The sequence below is a fragment of the Phyllosticta citribraziliensis genome, assembly GCF_038025025.1.
Source record: "Phyllosticta citribraziliensis strain CPC 17464 chromosome Unknown J3D65scaffold_3, whole genome shotgun sequence".
Classification (NCBI taxonomy): Eukaryota; Fungi; Ascomycota; class Dothideomycetes; order Botryosphaeriales; family Phyllostictaceae; genus Phyllosticta; species Phyllosticta citribraziliensis.
Window position 1 is genome coordinate 1817069 of NW_027117340.1, and position 18961 is coordinate 1836029.

Below are 18961 nucleotides of genomic sequence, written 5' to 3' on the forward strand. Positions count from 1 at the left end.
TTCTCTTGCTGGCTTGGGCCAAGGAATTGGGTAGGCACGCCTGAGTGCATGCGTGGGATGATCACGTCGCTGTCGCAGCTTGCGTCAAGGTCGATGTCGAGTCTAGATTCCTGCGCTGCTGCTTTTGACTTTGAAGTACCGCCAGATCGTTGATGGAGATTCGGGAGAGCCACGTACAGTAGTTTGTTCCTCTTGCAGGGCGGAGTCCCAGCCGGTAAGCACTGAGTGGTCGGGTGTCGATCCAGTTCGAAGGGGAGACATCGGATGTGCGTTGAGCTTCTTGCGTGACTAAGAGACGGAGGTAGCGCATATGGACCCTCATGATGGTTTAGCAACTTCTCTTTGCCTGGGGCTCAAAAGGCAATTCTCCTGCCCCGAATTCTTGTGTTGCTTTCTGCGTGCCCTTGGACACCTTTCTTGGGCATCTTCCGGGACTCCCCTTTAAAATTGCGGTTAAGAATACCCCAATGGTCGATACTGCGGCAAGAATATACGTTTTGAGAGGATCATTAGCGGCTTGTGGATGTTCTGTCTCTGTTCCGATTGTACATATGGCAGGAAATTACGCGTGTAATTGAGAAGGCTCCATGGTCCGGTATCTAATTTGATCAATGTTCGCAAGCGTATTACATCGAAGACGTAGCCATGATGCTTCAGACGTTCAATATCAGAGTCAACAAATACTCACGACCTCTAGATACAATGTCCAAGGCACGAATCTGCAAAACAATTGCGAGCTTCTCGTCCGGATGTTCCAGTACAAGCTCTTTGTTGAACGGAGATTAGCGGTCTCTGTCAGCTGGCCAATAAAATATTGTGTTAGGTTAGTTTCAGCTATAGACCGATTCCTCATTGTCATTTTATGTCTACATCGTGAGCGTTGCAAGTCAATTTTATTCCTCAACAGGAATGTCTTGAAAGCGGTCTACTAGGGGTAAATTGCTGACCCGTATAACAGACTTCGTCTTGCGACTGAGAACTTCTTGTTACTGCCATCCAGACGACGAAGGGCATGTAAACCATCAAAAGAATCCGAATACGCTCGGGATCGCTCCGACCTGTATAACAAACTTCAACATCCGGTCCAAAACTTCTCATCTCTTCAATTCAGACCAAGAAGGGCATGTTTAAGCCATGGAGAATCCAGAAACATTCGAGAGCACTCGGCTACTCCAGGCAAACGACGCGAACTGAAGGAGCGACTGCACGTGCACGGTGACAATGTCGCGATGTGACGTTGCCGCCAAGGATCACGACATGTTGTTTCGACCACGAATAAATACCCCGCGGTCCCACAATCAAACCCCACCACAGACGCAATGGGGGACTCCCAGGTTGCAGATGACTTTTGGCTGTTTGGATATGGGTAAGTTGGCTCTCTTGCGATTTCCCTCGACCATACAAATCGCTGATACGTTTGCACAGAAGCCTCATTTGGAAGCCTCCGCCGCACTTTGGTAATCCAGCTAGACCGCTAGCATTCTTCGGGCTGCCCGTATATCCCAAACGACTGACACACCACAGACGAGCGCGTCCCGGGATACATAGGGGGCTACGTGCGCCGGTTCTGGCAGGTACGTCGAGGATGAAGGCGCCTAGAAGCGGCTGGATGGCAGAAAGCCGAGCAGAGCACAAGAGCTAAGGAAAGGGAACCCACCTACATGTAGGCAAGGTACACCGCCAGCATCGACGCGAACACGTCTGCGTATCCCGCGGTGAGCGCTGACACGTCCGCACAGCCAAGACCACCGAGGAACGCCTGAGGCCCCAGGGCGCGTTGCGACGCTCATCGACCGCGCGCACTGGGAGACGTTGACCGACCACGTTCGTGTCTTCCCCTTCCCCAGGTTCATGACCTAGCAGCAACGGCCCTGACAGCGCAAAGCACAACGCCCCCGCCGAGAGGGTCTGGGGCGCCGCTTACCACATCCCGTCGAGCCACGCCGCCGAGGTTCGCGATTATTTGGATATTCGCGAGATAAACGGATACAGCATCCAGTACACGCCATTCCACCCCGCTCCCACGGCGGAGAATCCGAAGCCGAGCCCCATACACTGCATGGTCTACATTGGGCTTCCTGAGAACCCGCAGTTTATGGGGCCACAAGATCCGCAGGCGTTGGCAGAACACATTTTGGAAAGCAAGGGTCCCAGCGGGGAAAATAAGGAGTACCTTTACATGTTGGAGACTGCTTTGCTTGGACTGAGCCCGGAGAGCGGCGACGATCATGTCACTGACTTGGTCAGGAGGTGTCAGGAAATTGAGGCCAGAGCCATAGAAAGTGTGGCGGCCGAGAAAGGCAAGCATTTTGGCAGCAAGCTGTCTGGAGTCGGCACAGAAGAGGTCGAAAAATAGACGGCGCATTGGAGGGCAGAAGCATCTTCTTTGGCGTCCATGTTGGTCTCCAATCGCGTGAGTGTTTCGTGCAACCGTCCAATTGCCAGTTTGATTCGAAAGCAGCGTTATTTCAGCGCTCGCGTTGAGATCTAGTTTTGTCTTGCACGCTTCCCCAGATCTGAATGTTCCTCTTCAACAAGAGGAAACCGAAGGAAAATCATAAACGCTCAAAAGAAACTTTGCCCCCAGGCTCTCGGACTACAACAATATACAGATGGTTTGCCCGTTGCATTGTCTAGGCCCACCTTGATGATCCGTCGCTTACCTGTCGACCTCACCAAACACCAAATCCATGGTACCGATAATGGCGACAGCGTCGGCAAGCAAGTGTCCTCTTGAGACTTGGTCGAAGCAGCCCAAATGAGCGAAGCCCGGTGCCCTGATCTTGCATCGGTATGGCCTCTCGCTGCCGTCGCTGACGAGGAAGACACCCATCTCTCCCTTTGGCGCCTCAATTGCGCTGTACGTCTCTCCTGGCGGGACAGTGTAGCCCTTGCTGTAGAGCAAAAAGTGGTGAATGAGAGCCTCCATGTTCTCCTTCATCGCGGCCCTGGGTGGTGGGGCAATCTTGTAGTCCTCGACCTTGACCGGACCAGCGGGCATTTTGTTGAGACATTGGTGGATGATGCGGAGCGATTGGCGGAATTCCTCCATGCGGCAGAGATAACGGTCGTAGCAGTCGCCGTTCTGGCCAACGGGGACGTCAAATTCAACTTGATCGTAGGCGTCATAGGGCTGGCTCTTGCGCACGTCCCAAGGAACACCCGACCCACGAAGCATGACACCAGTGAAGCTGTAGTTCAGAGCATCAGCCGCGCTGACGACGCCAACTCCTTGTGTTCTTCCGACCCAAATACGGTTGTCCGTTAGGAGTTCTTCTGTCTCGTCGATGCGGTCGCCGAACTGGGTCGCCCATTGATAAATGTCGTCGAGGAGACCGAGGGGCAAGTCCTGGCTGACGCCACCGGGGCGGACGTAGGCAGCGTGAAGACGGGCACCAGAAACGCGCTCGTAAAATTCCTGAAAAGCATCAATCTCACGTAAATCAAAGCATTGGCGCACCGGAAAAGGCCGGAGCTTACCATGAGCTTTTCGCGCTCCTCGAAGCCCCACAAGAAGGGCGTTAGCGCACCAACGTCCATTGCGTGCGATAAGACCGACATCAAGTGGTTCAAGATGCGGGTGATTTCTCCAAACAGCGTCCGAATCCATTTGGCGCGCTCAGGAACCTCAATGTTGAGCAGCTTCTCGACAGCAAGAGAGTAACATTGTTCATTCGTCATCATGGAGACATAGTCCAGGCGATCGAAGTAGGGCAACGCTTGCAGATATGTCCGGTATTCGATAAGCTTCTCGGTGCCTCTGTGAAGCAGGCCAACGTGTGGATCCGCCCGGACAATCTGTTCACCATTGAGTTCGAGAATCAAACGCAACACGCCGTGCGCAGCAGGGTGCTGAGGTCCAAAGTTGACAGTGTAGTGGCGCACTTTGCGCTTGCCCGCCTCGCCGACGTCGATTTCACTCTCCATTGGTTTGAAGTCGGCATCTGCGCTGACCAGGCGCGTTCCGGGCGGTCCACCTTCGAGACTCTCGGTCGCATACTGCGCATAGTGGCGGGGAAGGGAGGTCGAGAGGCAGCGGGCCGAACGGAGCTGGTGTGGGAGGGCAGTGCGTGGCGTCTGGGAGTGGAGGCACATACGCCGGGCCGTCTGGCCAGCAAAACGAGCAAAGGAAACAGGCATTGTTGCTTCTGAGCAACGCCAGACCCTATGCAACAAGAGAGTCGGTTGAAGATGGAAAGGGTGAGTGGAGAGGTGATGATGGAGGTGCAACTTAGTAAAGCGAATGATGAGGTCGACGATTGGATTGCCCGAGGGCGGTGAAACCTGGGGCGGCAGAATCGCGGCTTCCGCCCGCGCCATCACAACTCGGAACTTTTTTCGACACTGCTGCTTCTGGCTGTCCTACCACTTTTGCACTCTTGCCGCCACCAACATGGGACAATTCCGAGAGCCGACCAAGGAGGAGCTTGAGAGGCGCAGGGTACGTCCGCTCCTCATTGCAGCTGAATCTTCTAATCCGTGCAAAGCTTGTCGGCGTTCACGCTGAGCACGTCTCAGACATCACCTCGACCGATTTCCCGGGCCACTACCCCGGTGAGGACCACAAGTGGGACCTCGAGAAGTTCAAGAAAGTAGGCGCATCACCTCTCAGCTCCACAGCGCTCGGCTGACTCGGCGCAGAGCTTCAATGTCGAATTCCACAAGCACGAGCAGTACGACACTCAGTTTTCCCTCGTCGGCATCGACACCGCCGTCGCGAACGCCTTCCGTCGTATCATGATTGCCGAGATCCCTACCATAGCCATCGAGGATGTATACGTCATGAGAAACACCTCCATCATCCAGGACGAGGTGTTGGCCCACCGTATGGGTCTTATCCCGCTCAAGGGTAACCCCGAGGCAATCAAGCAAATGAAGTGGTACAAGAAGAAGACTCCGGGAACAGACGAGGAGGACGACCAGCGTACGGATTACAACACTGTCGTCCTCGAACTGGAAGCTGCCTGCGAATGGCACCCGGAGGGAAAAAACATGGCGCGAAAGGGAGAGACGGATCCCAAGAAGATCTTCATCAACTCGAGTGGTGCGGAAAGCATTGCCCCATCACTAGCACTTCTGCTGACTTTGCTCCAGTCTATGCTCACCAGATCAAATTCCTTCCTCATGGCAAACAGGTGCAGCTTTTCGCCGGCGAAAACGCCATCCAGCCAGCGTACCCAGACATTTTGATCGCGAAACTGCGGCCTGGTCAGTCAATCAACCTCTCGATGCACTGTGTCAAGGGAATAGGCGCCGACCACACCAAATTCTCTCCCGTTGCGACCGCCACGTACCGCTTGCTGCCGCATATCCAAATCACCAAGCCCATCATTGGCGCTGATGCGCACAAGTTCGCGCGATGCTTCCCTCCCGGCGTCATTGAAGAAGTTCCAGTTACCAAGGAAGAGGCCAGGCAAACAGGCAGCGGATACGAGGGACACGAGGGCGAACCCAAGGCAGTTGTGAAGAACCCGTTCAAGGACACGGTAACAAGGGAATGCTTGCGCCACGACGAGTTCAAGGACAAAGTCAATCTGGGGCGTGTGCGGGACCACTTCATCTTCAGCGTCGAAAGCACAGGCCAGTTTGATTCGGACGACATCTTCATCCAGAGTGTCAAGGCTCTCAAGACCAAGTGTCAAATCATGAAGAAGAACATGGAAAACTTGATGAGGTAGTTTGGAAAGTCTCCAATCTCATCATGTTTCATTGAGCCTTGCATAGCTACGGTGTTTTGGAGTTGGACAGGAGTTTTTGCGTGGATTCTAGGCCAGGTTAGGTAGGATTCTGGTTGTTTCAAAAATCTGATATCCACGGTCAGATAGAGTGTGGAGCTCATGGTTAAAGCCATGGGTGACCCCTCGTATCACTCGAGGTCATTGAGGCCTGTCTCATTTGATAGCAAGCAAAAGGTCTGAAGGCATCCACTTTATACATTACCGATACCTGAGTGTCTGTACAAGAAGCAAACAAGGCTGAAGATTGCAACCAAAAAAGCCAGCTCCAAACATGCGTGCGCCTAATTCCAAGGTGGGTGAATGCTTGCCATTGACAGTCATTGCTATAAGCCACGCATGAAACCTTGCTAGCCACGACCAGGCCCGACACCATACACCCAATTTATCCCAACCATCACTGCCCGATGTCCCCAGTGCAGTCAATCAGTCAGTCAACTATGATGCGGCCAGCCGCTCCTCCCGGGCCCAAAGAAAAATTGTACAGCGAAGAAAGTCTAAAGAAAACCTCCCGGGAAAAGCAGGCCGGTAGTTTTTCGAGGTAAAGGTGGTGATGAGCCAAGACACGTCTGCTCAAACACGAAGGCGAGACGAGATGTTTGCAGAGCGCGACCGATAGTCGGAAAGGTCCTAAACACGCACCACAATGCAGGTGGCCCATCATCAAAGGTCACCCAAAGCCTTGGCTCGCAGCTCCTCATACTTGGTTCCATCCCACCTCTGGCGCTGCCAGCCCCTCTCCCTGCCCCTAAGGATGCGGGCAGCGCGCTCTTCATCGCTCATGTTGCGGCTGACCGGCTCGGGCACAGTAACAGGGTGGGAGGAGCCGTGTGCGGCGGCAGCAGCAGCAGGGCTAGAGGATGCGACCAGGTGCTTGCGCGAGAGCTGCACCGAGTCGACGTGGCCCAGCAGCATGGCATGGAAGGCGGCCAGCTCGGCGTTGTAGCGCTGCACGCGGGCACGGTGCTGCTCGGAGCGCTGGGCATGGGGCGAGTCGTCGTCTTGGGCCAGGCGCGCGCGCAGGGCGCTGTCCATGAAGCCGGGGTGCTGGTGATCGGGGGTCGTGGGGATGGCGGCCATCGTCGTCGTGCTGTTGTACGTGGGACGCGGGCCGACGGGGGGAGACGTGGCTGTCTGCGTGCGCTGGTGCGTCGGCGTCTTCAGGATGGGCGCGAGAGGTGTCTTGTCAAAGGGTGGTGTCATGGGCGGCGGCTCGATTGATTGCGGACGCGACCTAAATGCAGTGGGCGAGCCGGGGAGCTTCTCTTGGTCCAGTTGCTGAGAGGAGCGGTTCTTGCGGATGCGGAGAGGCGAGGGCTTCTTGACGCTGGGGTGAGCTGCATAGTCGCTGTCGGAGAAGGCGTCGACGTGACTCTTGAGGCCACTGATCCAGGAGAAGACCGAGAGAACAGAGTCGCGGCGAGCGTCACGGGCAGTAGGCGTGCGCTCTTCCGATTTGCTCTCATGCTGATTCTCCTTCATCGCCGTACCGTCGGAATGCTTCAACTGGGCACCAACAAGACTGGTGCTCGTGAAGTGCACCTTAGTTGTCTTCGTGGGCTCATAGTCCTTTTCAATTGAGGTGGGCGCGGGTAGAGTCGTCAAGGCCTTTTGGTAGAGCTCTCCGGCTTGCTCGAGCATTGGGTCCTTGGCTCTCGACCGATTGTGCATGCTCCGGGCAAGTGTGTCGTAGGACACTGCAGCGTAGAAGAAGAGGTAAGATCTGACGAGAGGATGAGCCTGAATTGATGAATGTCAGATCATGATCAATGCGGTCAAGTTTCAAGGGAACAAACATCGCGACACTTCTCGTCCAAAAGCTTGGTGCAATTGATGGCACACTGCCTGTAGCGGCGCTCGAAGTAGAGGTGCTTGACGGAGTTCAGCGACTTGCGCAGGTCCTGCTCGTTCTTGTTGCCAGTCGCATTGGGGAGCTTGAACTTGGGAGCGCCCAGAGGACTGCAGGCGCTGAACGAAAAGCTCTCCATTGCCGCCACAGCAGCAGCTGACAGGTTTGGCGAACGGTCGACAGAGGCGACTGGGGTCGACATGTTCCTGTTCATGTTGAGGCGTGTCTTTGTTGTTGTTCCGTTGCTAGGAGCAATTGTCAAGGTAGACATGGTGGTCCAGATGAAGCACTGAGCGCGGTGCGGGACCGTCTTGGGGGGACCAACGACTATCCACGAAATTCTCCTCGAGCCAAGGCACAAAGGCAGCTTTGCATGAAATACTAGCCAAACAGAGGAGCGTGACTGCCAGCTGGTTCAGCTCAATGATGGGCGCTACGCGGCTGTCTCGGGTCCCGAAACTACAGTGTTGTCACTAGTTGCTGTTCTTACGGTTTTGGAGTTGTGCCCCAAGGCAGCCTTGTTTTGTTACAGGTGAATCCGTGTGAAGGCGGTTCTGAAGGCTCCAATTAGCAGTTGAAACACTGTTGGATGTCATGGTAGCTAACCGGACGTGGATTTGCATTGAAGTCTTGGGAAACGGTTTGGTGATGGCTCAGATGTCAGCGTACAGCTATATCCCTGCCTGATTCGACGGATGAAGCATGAGCTTACGCCGCGGCGGCATGGAAGCTCCGAATTTTTCTAGCCAATGGATTTAGCTCCGCAAGACTGGCAAGCGACTCGTATCGCATATGGGCTGGACTGCAAACAAGCTTCTCCATGATTCGCTTTGGCCCGAAAATACATGCACGAAAAAAGACTATATGGAAATGGTGGAGCCCAGGCGAACCATGCGAATGTGGATAGGACGGACAAAAGGCCTTTGACGCTTGAGTCGTAGTCGTCCGAAACGCATTCTAGGTATTGTCCCGTTTCGAATGCTTACTTACCTACGTGGCATGGGCGAAGGTCCTTGTGCTGTGCCAACGTCTCTCGCAAGAGAAGTTTCCCTGTCTACCCGGTCACGATGACGTTGCGTTGGGACGCGGCCTTCTTTCCCGTGAGCCAGGCCATGCCACCAGCAGCCGACAAGGCTAAAATAAAACTTGAGTTCAAGACAAACTGGGGGACAATGGCTTGGCCCTCTGTGATGATCGAATGCTTGGGAATAGAACAGCCCAGATGTTTCAAGGACAGTCTTATGTCATCCGGCATTCCTCCTGCCCGAGTGGAATTCTTGTTGGATTTTTACGGCTCGAAATTCCCCAGGCGATGGTGGATAATGATACAGCAGGGTGTTATTATTCCCGGAAGCCAATGAACGGTGATAGCGAGGCCTCTTGGGAATGCCAGATCCGATTGTCTGGTCTATGGGTCTTGGTCGATTTGCCCGGACTTGGGCTTCTATCAGTGAATCGCTTCCGTGGCAGCACAGCATGAACCTGGAAATTATCGGGTACAACAGCCACAGAATCATGAGATCGAACAGGCGAATACTTTACCAACATGAGATATCAGAAGCGCTGGTTGTATTCTACGTACACATCAAGTGCCTTGATCGAGCTCCAGCTAATGCAGCATTGAGATTACCAAGTGCCAACCATCTATTCCTCAGAAGCAGCGGCACCAGTGATAATTTCAACCAGCTCACCAGTGATGACGGCCTGACGAGTGCGGTTGAAGAGAATCTGGAACTTGGTGATCATGTCACCGGCGTTCTTGGAGGCATTCTGAAGATGAAAACGTCAGCTCAGGCCCCCGCTGGTAGTTACGAATTCTACTTACGTCCATGGCATTGCGGCGAGCGGACTGCTCGCAAGCGTGGCCCTCGGCCAGAGCCTAAAAATTATTAGCCTCATCTGTCCGACCCAGGATCATCTGTCAACTTTACCCAGAATAACGAGTTAGCCAGGGCATATTCACGAAGGTTACCAACGACCTCCTCGTCAAGCTCAAAGGCAGAGATGTTGCCTGCGGAATATCAGTGATGGCCCTTTCCAGACGGAATTCCACTACTAACTCGACTGCAGGATGGCGTCCTCGGAGTGAGCATCAATGATGGTGGGCTCGTAGCTCTGAGCGTTGACAAACTTGTTGTAAAGAATCTGGACCGAGTCGTATTTGCCGGGCAAAAGAGAGACCTGGTCCGCAATGGCCTGGGCGTCCGCGAAGGTAGGAACGTCCTTTCCGACACCGGCGAAGCTGAGCTGAATGTTCTTGGCGCTACCTCTGGAAAGTTGCGCCTTGCACTTCTCGCCGAGGATGACGAGCTCGGTGTTGGGCTGCTGGGAAAGCAGCTTGCGGGTAAACCTGGACAGACCAGAGTGGATACCACCGCAGAGACCCTTGTCAGAGCTGCAGACAATCAAGAGGGACTTCTTGTTCTCCGACTCGGTCGGCTTGGTCTCAGCCTTCTCGAAGACTTCGTTTGAGGTGTTTCCGTAGACGCGCGAAGACTCCATGGCCCTGGTAGCACGGGTGAGCTTGGTCGAGGCGACGATTTTCATGGTCTTGGTGATCTTTTCGATGTTGCGGATCGACTTGAGACGGCCCTCGATTTCGCGGAGCGTGGCATAGCCAGCGCTGGGGGCGACATTGAAGGTCGCAGGCCTGCCAATTGCGAGGTAACGTTAGCATCGGGATGGCAATTGATGTCGAGAGCCGGGCAGAGGGAGGGGTGTTGAGGGTCGAGAGGCATACTGGGCGGCGATGGCGGCGGCGCGCAGGGCCGGACGGGCAGCCCTCGAGAGCATCATGGCGGCCGTAGACGTGGCGGAGGGGAGATGGATGGAGGCGATGGCTGCAAGGTTGAGGTGCTCCGGCTAAGAGGACGGACGAAGAAGCTGTGATGCTCGCGTCGTGCCTCACCCAAGCGTGATTTCCAAGGTTCCGTTCCGTTAGCGTCCTTGTCACGTGTCCGGCCTCCGGCATGCCCTGCACTGGCTTGCCCTGTTAAGCCAGTACCTCTTCTCTCTCTTCTTCCTCCCTCTTTTCTTCCCCCCAATCCTCTTCGCTCACGTCCACTCCGCCCTCTACTGCTCGCCACCATCCACCGCCTGTCGACCTTGTTCCTGGTGCGCGTAGGCTTCCGCAGCCGCCTGCCCACCAACCTTCCTCATCCGACACCATCAACCTCGCGCATCTTTGCTCGACTCGGCGCCACCCACCGCGCCGTTGCAGCTGAGCGAAGACTTCGACTCGAGCTCCCACCCGCCCCCAACGTCCAGCGACGTCGACAGCCTCGCACCATGTCTGCCTCCGACAGCGATACGCCGCTCGTCAAGGGCAAGACCAATGGAGGTACGTCTCGTCTCACTGCGCTCGGCTGAGGCGCACCCTCACTTCGCTGTCCACCCTCCCAAGACAGGCGCGTGCCTCGACTTCACTCACACTCCCTCGCGCAATCCATCTCATCATTGCAATTCAACTGACATGACCCCAGCCGTTTCTACGAGCACCATTCCCAAGAGCGGCGACCGACACATGGACAAGGAAACAACCGTCTCCAACGGCCAACTCGAGCCCGGCCTCTCCATTCGCAACGGACCTGTCGAGCAAATGGACGTAGACGGTTCAGCTACGAATGGAGCAATGAACGGCAAGCGCAAATCCCGCGCCAGCATCAATGGTGCATGCTACAAGGAAGCCTCGAGCTCTTCGGACGATGACGACGATAAGCCTCTGGTGCGTCCTCTCACCCCCGTTTGATTTCCTCCGCTGACTCTTCCTCCAGAGCAAGCGGCGCAAGACGACCGTTCCAAAGGACACCTCCGCGGGCGCGTCGGATTCCAACAGTGATGCCCCTCTGGCCCGCAATGCTGTCAAGAAGCCGCCGAAGGTGAAGCCCGAAGATGTCGGAGAGTCTGACTCGGACCAGCCGCTCGGAAAGAAGCTCGTCGCTGCAAAAAAGAAGATCGAGAACCAAGCGGAGAAGGAGGCCAAAGCCATCCGGGCCCAAGAGCGCAAAACTAGCGTCAGCAAAAGGAAGCCGAAGAAGGTCGAGAGCGAGAGCGACGATGACCTTCCTCTTGCAAAGAAGAAGAAGCCCGCGGCCAGGAAGGCTTCCAACGGCGTCAAAAAGGAAGAGTCGGACGACGATGTTCCTCTGAGCAAAAAGGCCCCGGCTGCCAAAAAGGGTGCTGCAGCCAAGACTCAAGCACCGGCCAAGAAGGCTGCCAAGGGCAAGGCTGTCAAGAAGGAAGAAACTGAGCAGGATGAGGAGGCAGAACTGGAGGAGGATGAGTACAGGTGGTGGGAAGCGCCCAATAAAGACGACGGAAGCGTCAAATGGACAACACTTGAGCACAACGGCGTCGTCTTCCCTCCTGAATACGAACCGCTTCCCGGCCACATCAAGATGAAATACAACGGCGTTCCGGTTTCCCTCCACAAGGATGCGGAAGAGGTTGCCACATTCTTCGGCTCAATGCTCAACTCGACACACAACGTGGAGAACCCTACCTTCCAGAAAAACTTTTTTCACGACTTCAAAGAGGTCCTGGACAAGACTGGCCATGCCAAGGGTCCCAAGGGCGAAAAGATCAAAATTGAAAAGTTCGACAAGTGCGACTTTCATGACATCTTCGCATACTACGATGCCCAACGTGAGGCCAAGAAGGCGTTGCCTGCGGCTGAGAAGAAGGCTCTGAAGGCCGCCAAAGACGAAGCCGAAGCTCCCTACATGTTCTGCATGTGGGACGGCCGCAAGCAAAAGGTCGGAAACTTCCGCGTTGAGCCTCCTGGACTGTTTCGTGGGCGTGGCGACCACCCCAAAACGGGCAAGGTCAAGAAGAGGGTCCTGCCAGAGCAAATCACTATCAACATTGGCAAAGAAGCCCGAGTCCCGCCGGCGCCTGCCGGTCACAAGTGGAAGGAAGTGAAGCACGATCAGACTGGAACTTGGCTCGCCATGTGGCAGGAAAACATCAACTTGGCCTACAAGTACGTCATGTTGGCCGCCAACTCGGACATCAAGGGTCAGAGCGACTACAAGAAGTTCGAAAAGGCCAGGGAGTTGAAGAAGCACATCGACAAGATCCGCAAGGACTACACGCGCGACCTCAAGTCCGAAGTCATGGCTGACCGACAGCGCGCCACTGCTGTCTACCTCATCGACAAGTTTGCACTGCGTGCGGGTAACGAGAAGGGCGAGGACGAAGCCGACACGGTCGGATGCTGCTCACTCAAGTTCGAGAACGTCACGCTCAAGCCGCCGAACAAGGTTGTCTTCGACTTCCTTGGAAAGGACAGCATCAGGTTCTACGACGAAGTCGAGGTCGACGCTCAGGTGTTCAAAAACCTCAAGATCTTCAAGAAAGCACCCAAGAAAGACGGCGACGAGATCTTTGATAGATTGACGACTTCTGGCCTCAACAAGTACCTCAGCACGTACATGCCCGGTCTGACTGCCAAGGTGTTCCGTACCTACAACGCGTCTTACACCATGTCGAATCTGCTCAAGGAGATGAAGTCGACGGGAACGATTGCGGAGAAGGTCAAGGACTACAACGAGGCCAACCGCAAGGTGGCAATTCTCTGCAACCACAAGCGCACTGTCGCGGCCAGCCATGCAGCGTCGATTGAGAAGATGCAGGAGAAGATTAACGGTCTTCGGTACCAGCAGTGGCGGATCAAGCAGATGATGATCGACCTCGATCCCAAGCTCAAGAAGAAGAAGGGCGCCGAGTACTTTGCGCTACCCGATGACTTGACGCAGGAGTGGGTCGAGACGCACCAGAAGGCGCTGGTTGAGGAGCAGCGGGAGAAGATTCGGAAGAAGTTTGAAAAAGACAACGAAAAAAGGATTGCCGACGGAGAGAAGGAGATGAAGCCCAAGGAGCTCGACGAGCGTCTCGAAGTGGCGGACGAGATGGAGAAGAAGTTCAAAAAAGAAAACAAGACCGGCAAGGTCGAAGCCGAGGGCAAGGGCGCGACTGTGGAGAAGCTGGAGGGCCAGGTGGAGAAGCTCCACACTCGCATCGAGACGATGAAGGTCCAGATGGAAGACAAGGACAACAACAAGGAAGTCGCGCTGGGCACCTCCAAGATTGTGAGTTTTTGGCGTGCGGCAGGCGTGGACGATTGCTAACGTTGGGCAGAACTACATTGACCCCCGCCTCACGGTCGTCTTCAACAAGAAGTTCAACGTGCCGATTGAGCGCTTCTTCTCCAAGACGCTGCGTGAGAAGTTCGACTGGGCCATCAAGTCGGTCGACGAAAACTGGGAATTTTGATTTGGACACATTATTAGACAAAGACAGTTGCTTTGACGGAGTTTGCGGAGTCGGTAAGAACGAGCATAGCGGTGAAGGCAGCGGGCGGGACGAGTGCCTCGTCGGAAAATACCAGGAGCGGTAGCCAAAAGCGAGCGGCCGTGGGGACTGGGTTGCATTGGGGAAGGGTTGATTTTCGATGCATAGCGAGCAGTGGCACTGAGCCACAGGAGGCGTTTGCTCGAGAGAGGCCAATTGCTGAATATCTGGAGGAACTTTGGTTTAGCGACTCGGCTGGCGGAAGGACGCGCCCAGTGCCCTCCACACTCTGGGGCAGCAGCCGAGCAGTACATGGACATCTTTATCTGCAGGCACGGGACGATCGTGACGGAAGTCTCCAAGGCGAGATAGTTGGTGGGATAGTTGAGTGGATATGACTTGCAGGCAAACAACCCGACATAGAGAGAAAAGCAAATGTTCGCCAAGGTCAGTCAGTCTCCATGTATACATATGTACGCCTTGCAGGATGCATGAGGAATAATAGGTGGATAAGAGCAGAAGGCAGGGGTCCTCGGGGGGGTGCACGTGCTCCCGCCCTTGAGTAGCATGTGGCACAGCACAACAAGCAATGGATGGAAGAAGGAAAGGAAGACAAATGGTAGGTAGACTGAGCGTGACTAGATGATTTTGACTGGTGTCAAAAGTCGTCTCTGGAACCTCCCGTAGTCTACACACGCGTACAGATTGTGGATGACGATGATGATTATTGTCCACCGGGGCAGGGGCCGCGTGCTGCGCTCTCTCATGCTCCCTGCACTGCGCAAACGACGGACGAGAAGCTCAGACGTGATTTTTTACCATGCCCACATGAAACAGCGTGATGCTTCGCCCGTGGAGAGCAAGGGAGTGAGGCGGCGGTGAGGGCGAGGCTTGTCGAGCTCCAGCACCAGCATCGGGTGGTGGTGTACAGTCGACGGCGGATGCGTGACGCGCACAAGGAAGCGCGTCGGTTGTGGACTGAACAAATCTTCGCTGCACCTGAGCGACGGCCGCAATGGGCGACGGGGAAATTTGGTGATCTGCTGTCTGTCCTCAGCGTCAATTAAAGCAATACGCGACCCCCTCCGCTGCCTTCGTCTCGTACCTGAATCATCCCTCCCCTTTGCTGCAACCCGCCTCATCCCAGCGACCCCGACACACTACACCACGGCCGACTGACACTCGCCAATTGTTTCGCTGTTTCAACCTCTCCAAATCCCTTTGCTGCTCTTTAGATTTCTACATTTTCCTCTTGCTCGACAGCGCCCTCGTTCTCGTCGACAGCTTTCCTTTCCCTGACTTCTGCCCCTCCTCCTCGCCAGCGCCCTCGCCGCCGCCGCTTCGACTCCCGCGACTGCTCCGGTTCCATCTTTGCCGCAGACTCGAGGCTCTCCTCCTCACGACACTCTCCACCATGGGCGAGCCCGCGGATAAGCCTTCGGTGCTGATTATCGGCGGCCTCGGTACGTTGCCATCTCCACGCACCTGCCCCTCCTCCACAACCACCACCACCACCACCACCAAGGCCACATGCTAACCCCCCCTCGATCCTGCAGGCTACATTGGCCGCTTTCTGGCCAAGCACGTCCACGACAACGACCTTGCCTCCGAGGTGCGCATCGTCGACAAGCACCTGCCCGAGCTTGCATGGCTTGCGCCAGAATTCTCCGAGGCCTGCTCCAAGCAAAAGTTCATGCAGGCAGATGCGTCCCGGGAACGTGAGTGACACGAGGCATCCAAGCGCAAGAGGGTCCGTCGCTAATGCTCGCCGCCTGGCCCACGCAGAATCTCTCGGCCGCATCTTTGACCGCGAAAACGGACAACCGTGGGACTATGTCTTCAACTGCGGCGGCGAGACGCGCTACTCACAGGAAGACGAGGTCTACAAGGTCCGCTCGTACGCGCTCTCCATGGCTGTCGGTCGCGAGGCGGCCAAGCGCAAAGTCAAGTGCTTTGTCGAGCTGAGCACGGGCATGGTCTACAAGCCAGAAGGCTCGCCGAGAAAGGAGACGGACAAGCTGAAGCCCTGGTTGAAGGTGGCCAAATGGAAACTGCAAGCTGAGGAGGATCTTTCCAAAGTCGAGGGTCTCAACCTCGTCATAATACGTCTGCCACACGTCTACGGACCCTACACGAGCAAGTTCTTGGCCACGGCGCTCTGCATGGCAAGAGTCTACCAAGCGTTGGAGAAGGAGATGAAGTGGTTGTGGAAGGACGAGCTGCGGTCCAACACCGTGCACGTCGAGGACGTCAGCAGAGCGCTGTGGACTGCTGCCAACTGGTACGCGCAAAACAAGAAGACGCAACCCGTCGTCTTCAACATCGTGGACCACACCGACACCTGTAAGTTTGAGCTGCGCCACAGCCCCAGCCTCCAGCCTCCCTTTTTGCATTTTCTGAGACGCGTTTTGGAAGATGGAATTTGGCAATTTGTCTCGCAATTGTCGCTAATCCTGGGGTTATAGCGCAAGGCATCCTGGCCAACTTAATACACGAAACCTTCAACATCCCGACCGGTTTCCACGGCACTCTCATCTCGGCATTTGCCCGGCTGAACCTGGAACACGTTGTTGACGACGTTAATGACGAGACGCTGGATCCCTGGGCGGACCTGCAAGAAAAGGCGGGCATCTCAAAGTCCGGCCCGCTGAGTCCATTCATGGAGAAGGAGCTGCTGAAGGACACGGACCTGAGTCTGGACGGCAGCTTTTTCGAGAAGGAGACTGGATTTGAGTGAGTGCCCATCTTTTTCCCGCGCGTGGTTGGGCATCAGTAACTAATGGTTGTTTTTAACAGGTACAAACACCCCAAACTGACCAAGGAGGAGCTGGAGAAGGTGATAGAATCGTACAAGCGGATGAACTGGTGGCCGTAAACATTATACCCGATTTGATCAAATGTTGCTTGTCCTCTCGCATGTCATTTCTTCACGCATGAACCCAGCACTTGTTCCCCTTCTTGCCATCTCCTTTTTCACACTGTAACATTTTTTCTTTCTTTTTTCTTTTTTTTTTTTGGGGGGTACAAGATCCTTTGCTCCAGTTCTTCTTTCTCTCGGGTACGCGCTGGTTTTCTCCCGTAGAGGAGACGGTTGTTGCTGTCATCATCGCCGAGCACAAGTCATTCAAATCATGTTGGTACGGCCGTCACATCATTTTGTCGTTTGCGTCTAGTCTATTTTCGGTTCGTGGATTCGACTTCAGTCAGCACCTCTCATTGCTATCCATGAGCCAGCTTTGACGGCCACCTCAAGTCTTGGGGACGCTTTTGGGTACGTCCGTCCAGAATCAGAGAGACGGAAAGAAAGACGGGAGGCGGGGAAGGGAGGAAGAAGGAGAGGGAGGCAATGGGCGAGGACTGTTTGTGAGCACAAAGTGATAGAGAGGGTGAGCGTTTTTGGCTTGTATTGATATTTGTGGATACTCCATCGTCGTTGTGCTGTCTACCAGTCTGTCACTTCCTGTCAGTCGGCCGACCGGCCGGCCTGTCGTCCGACAACACAAGCAGGAGAGGTGACGGCGTATATGTACATTGACTGTTGGCACGAGTCGTAAGTAAGTGGGCAGGTAGATAGGTACGAATGCCTTGTGAGCAGCCAGCCAGCTACCAGGTAGCCAGCTGCAATATCGTGTACACGACGCGAGTCTAACTAGTCAAGACGCTCGGCCACGGAGCGTGAATCGAACGCAGGGGAGGAACGAGGCGGGAGGTCCAAAAAAGAAGTGACACTGTTGCAGAGGAGGAGTAAGAGAGGCAGTGCTCTCTCCTGACCTTCTGCGGCACCCACTTACTTCTCCACGCTTCCACTGCCGTCGCGGACGTTGAGTCGTTCCAGAGACTTTTGATTTCGATTTTGCTTTTTCTGTCACAACCCTCAGTCAAGCGACCCAACCCAAGCATCAGACGAGCTCGCTGAGAGGCGAGTTCCCCCCCACATCCACCATTGCTGTCGGACGCGCGTTTAATTTTCCGTTGACCTCTGGCTCGTCCATTCAACGCCAGACATGGCGTGTACCTCAACCGCATGCATCAACGACAGCGCATCTTCGATAGAGACGGAGAAGAAGGAGAAGACGAAGACGAATACAAGCAAAAGAAGGGTGCTCTGCTTGCCATGCCCTCCTTTATCTTATCATGTGACATGACAATCACAAATCAGCATAGGATGTATGTATCTCGCCCTCTCTCGGCTCTTTCGGACTGTTCGTCTCGCTCTCGCTTTCGCACCCTCTCTTTTGCGTACTCGCTCCGGCTCCGCGCTCCCTCCCCAGTCCGAGCGCGCTCGTCTCGGCATGGCTGGCTGGCTCTGCTTCTACGTTGATGAATGCCGATTGCAGCTAATTTTTTTTTTTTTTTTTTTTGTGCTGCGCCGCAGCCACCTCGCCGGCACTCGGCGGGCGGACGACGGACGGTCGTTGACTGACCGTCCGTGTGCGCGCTCGGCAGACGGCGATAAATGGCGGAGATGGCGTGCGTCGCACAGTCTGCATGCGTACTGGGTGCGTGATGGGCGTCTGGGATGGGCTCTCGGGTCCGGGCTCGGGATTCGGGAAATGGCGTGAGAGGAGGACGAGACTGGACGAGGCTGGAACTGGAAGGGTATTTTTAGGGGTAGGAGTGGGGACGCGTTGGGGTGAGCGGTGAGAGATGGGGGGTGGTAGCAGCGGAGTGGAATGGGGTGATGGAGGGGTGAGGGGATGAGATTGGGGAGTTTGGAGGAGGAGGAGGAGGAGGAGGATGTGTGGGTATGAAGTGAGGACTTGGGTGCTTCTCGAGTCGGAGCGACGGTGATGGACGGTAGTAGTACATGTAGTGGCGGTGGTGGGAAAAGAGGCGGCTGCCACACTCGGGGCCAGCCGAGGCAGCCGAGGCCAAATATATGTACCTAGTCCTCGTATGGACAGCAGCAGCCATGCGTACCGCAGCTAGCTAGCTGGGTAGGTTTCCATAGTTAGGTACAGCCCGCGGACGGCGGACGAGGGGGGCGAGGGGGAGAGCCGGCCAGGTCCTGGACTGCGGGCGGTGCGGTGCGTGCGTGCGTGCGTGCGTGCGTGCGTACGTCTGCTTTGGATGAAACGGGTGGACG

At 55.3% G+C, this 18961-nt stretch overlaps 7 protein-coding genes across 7 annotated transcripts; 4 read left to right on the forward strand and 3 right to left on the reverse strand.

The window, feature by feature from the left end:
* Nucleotides 1-1308: 1308 nt before the first annotated feature.
* J3D65DRAFT_617266 (ChaC-like protein) lies at nucleotides 1309-2391 on the forward strand. The gene is made up of 6 exons (XM_066799538.1): nucleotides 1309-1366; nucleotides 1426-1457; nucleotides 1525-1573; nucleotides 1612-1615; nucleotides 1738-1824; nucleotides 1886-2391. Exons 1-6 carry the CDS (start codon nucleotides 1320-1322, stop codon nucleotides 2354-2356), a joined length of 690 nt encoding a protein of 229 aa, XP_066657970.1. The 5' UTR covers nucleotides 1309-1319; the 3' UTR covers nucleotides 2357-2391.
* On the reverse strand, nucleotides 2208-4220 carry J3D65DRAFT_675212 (nife hydrogenase-like protein). The gene is made up of 2 exons (XM_066803569.1): nucleotides 3481-4220; nucleotides 2208-3418 (listed from the first exon to the last, which is right to left on the reverse strand). Exons 1-2 carry the CDS (start codon nucleotides 4138-4140, stop codon nucleotides 2660-2662), a joined length of 1419 nt encoding a protein of 472 aa, XP_066657971.1. The 5' UTR covers nucleotides 4141-4220; the 3' UTR covers nucleotides 2208-2659.
* Nucleotides 4221-4355: 135 nt separating this feature from the next.
* Nucleotides 4356-5997, forward strand: J3D65DRAFT_617271 (putative DNA-directed RNA polymerase I and III subunit Rpc40). The gene is made up of 4 exons (XM_066799539.1): nucleotides 4356-4441; nucleotides 4488-4592; nucleotides 4642-5044; nucleotides 5095-5997. Exons 1-4 carry the CDS (start codon nucleotides 4394-4396, stop codon nucleotides 5676-5678), a joined length of 1140 nt encoding a protein of 379 aa, XP_066657972.1. The 5' UTR covers nucleotides 4356-4393; the 3' UTR covers nucleotides 5679-5997.
* Nucleotides 5998-6254: 257 nt separating this feature from the next.
* J3D65DRAFT_263992 (uncharacterized protein) lies at nucleotides 6255-7962 on the reverse strand. The gene is made up of 2 exons (XM_066794907.1): nucleotides 7532-7962; nucleotides 6255-7475 (listed from the first exon to the last, which is right to left on the reverse strand). The coding sequence occupies exons 1-2, from the start codon at nucleotides 7853-7855 to the stop codon at nucleotides 6399-6401; spliced, it is 1401 nt and encodes a 466-aa protein (XP_066657973.1). The 5' UTR covers nucleotides 7856-7962; the 3' UTR covers nucleotides 6255-6398.
* Nucleotides 7963-9109: 1147 nt separating this feature from the next.
* On the reverse strand, nucleotides 9110-10503 carry J3D65DRAFT_617278 (putative ATP synthase subunit gamma, mitochondrial). Its single transcript, XM_066799540.1, has 5 exons — nucleotides 10325-10503; nucleotides 9645-10234; nucleotides 9516-9595; nucleotides 9410-9463; nucleotides 9110-9354 (listed from the first exon to the last, which is right to left on the reverse strand). The coding sequence occupies exons 1-5, from the start codon at nucleotides 10378-10380 to the stop codon at nucleotides 9229-9231; spliced, it is 906 nt and encodes a 301-aa protein (XP_066657974.1). The 5' UTR covers nucleotides 10381-10503; the 3' UTR covers nucleotides 9110-9228.
* A 211-nt stretch (nucleotides 10504-10714) lies between these two features.
* J3D65DRAFT_264033 (DNA topoisomerase 1) lies at nucleotides 10715-13988 on the forward strand. Its single transcript, XM_066794909.1, has 4 exons — nucleotides 10715-10924; nucleotides 11067-11308; nucleotides 11358-13673; nucleotides 13723-13988. The coding sequence occupies exons 1-4, from the start codon at nucleotides 10873-10875 to the stop codon at nucleotides 13855-13857; spliced, it is 2745 nt and encodes a 914-aa protein (XP_066657975.1). The 5' UTR covers nucleotides 10715-10872; the 3' UTR covers nucleotides 13858-13988.
* Nucleotides 13989-15289: 1301 nt separating this feature from the next.
* Nucleotides 15290-17157, forward strand: J3D65DRAFT_692235 (NAD dependent epimerase/dehydratase family protein; the record flags this gene model as incomplete). Its single annotated transcript, XM_066803938.1, has 5 exons — nucleotides 15290-15338; nucleotides 15432-15593; nucleotides 15625-16218; nucleotides 16254-16608; nucleotides 16672-17157. 5 exons carry the CDS (start codon nucleotides 15290-15292, stop codon nucleotides 16748-16750), a joined length of 1239 nt encoding a protein of 412 aa, XP_066657976.1. The 3' UTR covers nucleotides 16751-17157.
* Nucleotides 17158-18961: the final 1804 nt, after the last annotated feature.

Coding starts and splice junctions, on each gene's coding strand:
- J3D65DRAFT_617271 (XM_066799539.1), top strand. CDS start 4,394: ATGGGACAATTCCGAGAGCCGACCAAGGAGGAGCTTGAGAGGCGCAGG. Junction 4,442..4,487: donor AGGAGCTTGAGAGGCGCAGG/GTACGTCCGCTC, acceptor ATCCGTGCAAAG/CTTGTCGGCGTTCACGCTGA. Junction 4,593..4,641: donor ACCTCGAGAAGTTCAAGAAA/GTAGGCGCATCA, acceptor GACTCGGCGCAG/AGCTTCAATGTCGAATTCCA.
- J3D65DRAFT_617278 (XM_066799540.1), bottom strand. CDS start 10,380: ATGATGCTCTCGAGGGCTGCCCGTCCGGCCCTGCGCGCCGCCGCCATC. Junction 10,235..10,324: donor GCCGCCGCCATCGCCGCCCA/GTATGCCTCTCG, acceptor CGCAATTGGCAG/GCCTGCGACCTTCAATGTCG. Junction 9,464..9,515: donor TGGCTAACTCGTTATTCTGG/GTAAAGTTGACA, acceptor AATAATTTTTAG/GCTCTGGCCGAGGGCCACGC.
- J3D65DRAFT_675212 (XM_066803569.1), bottom strand. CDS start 4,140: ATGCCTGTTTCCTTTGCTCGTTTTGCTGGCCAGACGGCCCGGCGTATG. Junction 3,419..3,480: donor AGGAGCGCGAAAAGCTCATG/GTAAGCTCCGGC, acceptor GATGCTTTTCAG/GAATTTTACGAGCGCGTTTC.
- J3D65DRAFT_264033 (XM_066794909.1), top strand. CDS start 10,873: ATGTCTGCCTCCGACAGCGATACGCCGCTCGTCAAGGGCAAGACCAAT. Junction 10,925..11,066: donor CAAGGGCAAGACCAATGGAG/GTACGTCTCGTC, acceptor ACATGACCCCAG/CCGTTTCTACGAGCACCATT. Junction 13,674..13,722: donor CGCTGGGCACCTCCAAGATT/GTGAGTTTTTGG, acceptor AACGTTGGGCAG/AACTACATTGACCCCCGCCT.
- J3D65DRAFT_617266 (XM_066799538.1), top strand. CDS start 1,320: ATGGGGGACTCCCAGGTTGCAGATGACTTTTGGCTGTTTGGATATGG. Junction 1,367..1,425: donor TTTTGGCTGTTTGGATATGG/GTAAGTTGGCTC, acceptor ACGTTTGCACAG/AAGCCTCATTTGGAAGCCTC. Junction 1,825..1,885: donor GGGAGACGTTGACCGACCAC/GTTCGTGTCTTC, acceptor GACAGCGCAAAG/CACAACGCCCCCGCCGAGAG.
- J3D65DRAFT_263992 (XM_066794907.1), bottom strand. CDS start 7,855: ATGTCTACCTTGACAATTGCTCCTAGCAACGGAACAACAACAAAGACA. Junction 7,476..7,531: donor TGGACGAGAAGTGTCGCGAT/GTTTGTTCCCTT, acceptor TCATCAATTCAG/GCTCATCCTCTCGTCAGATC.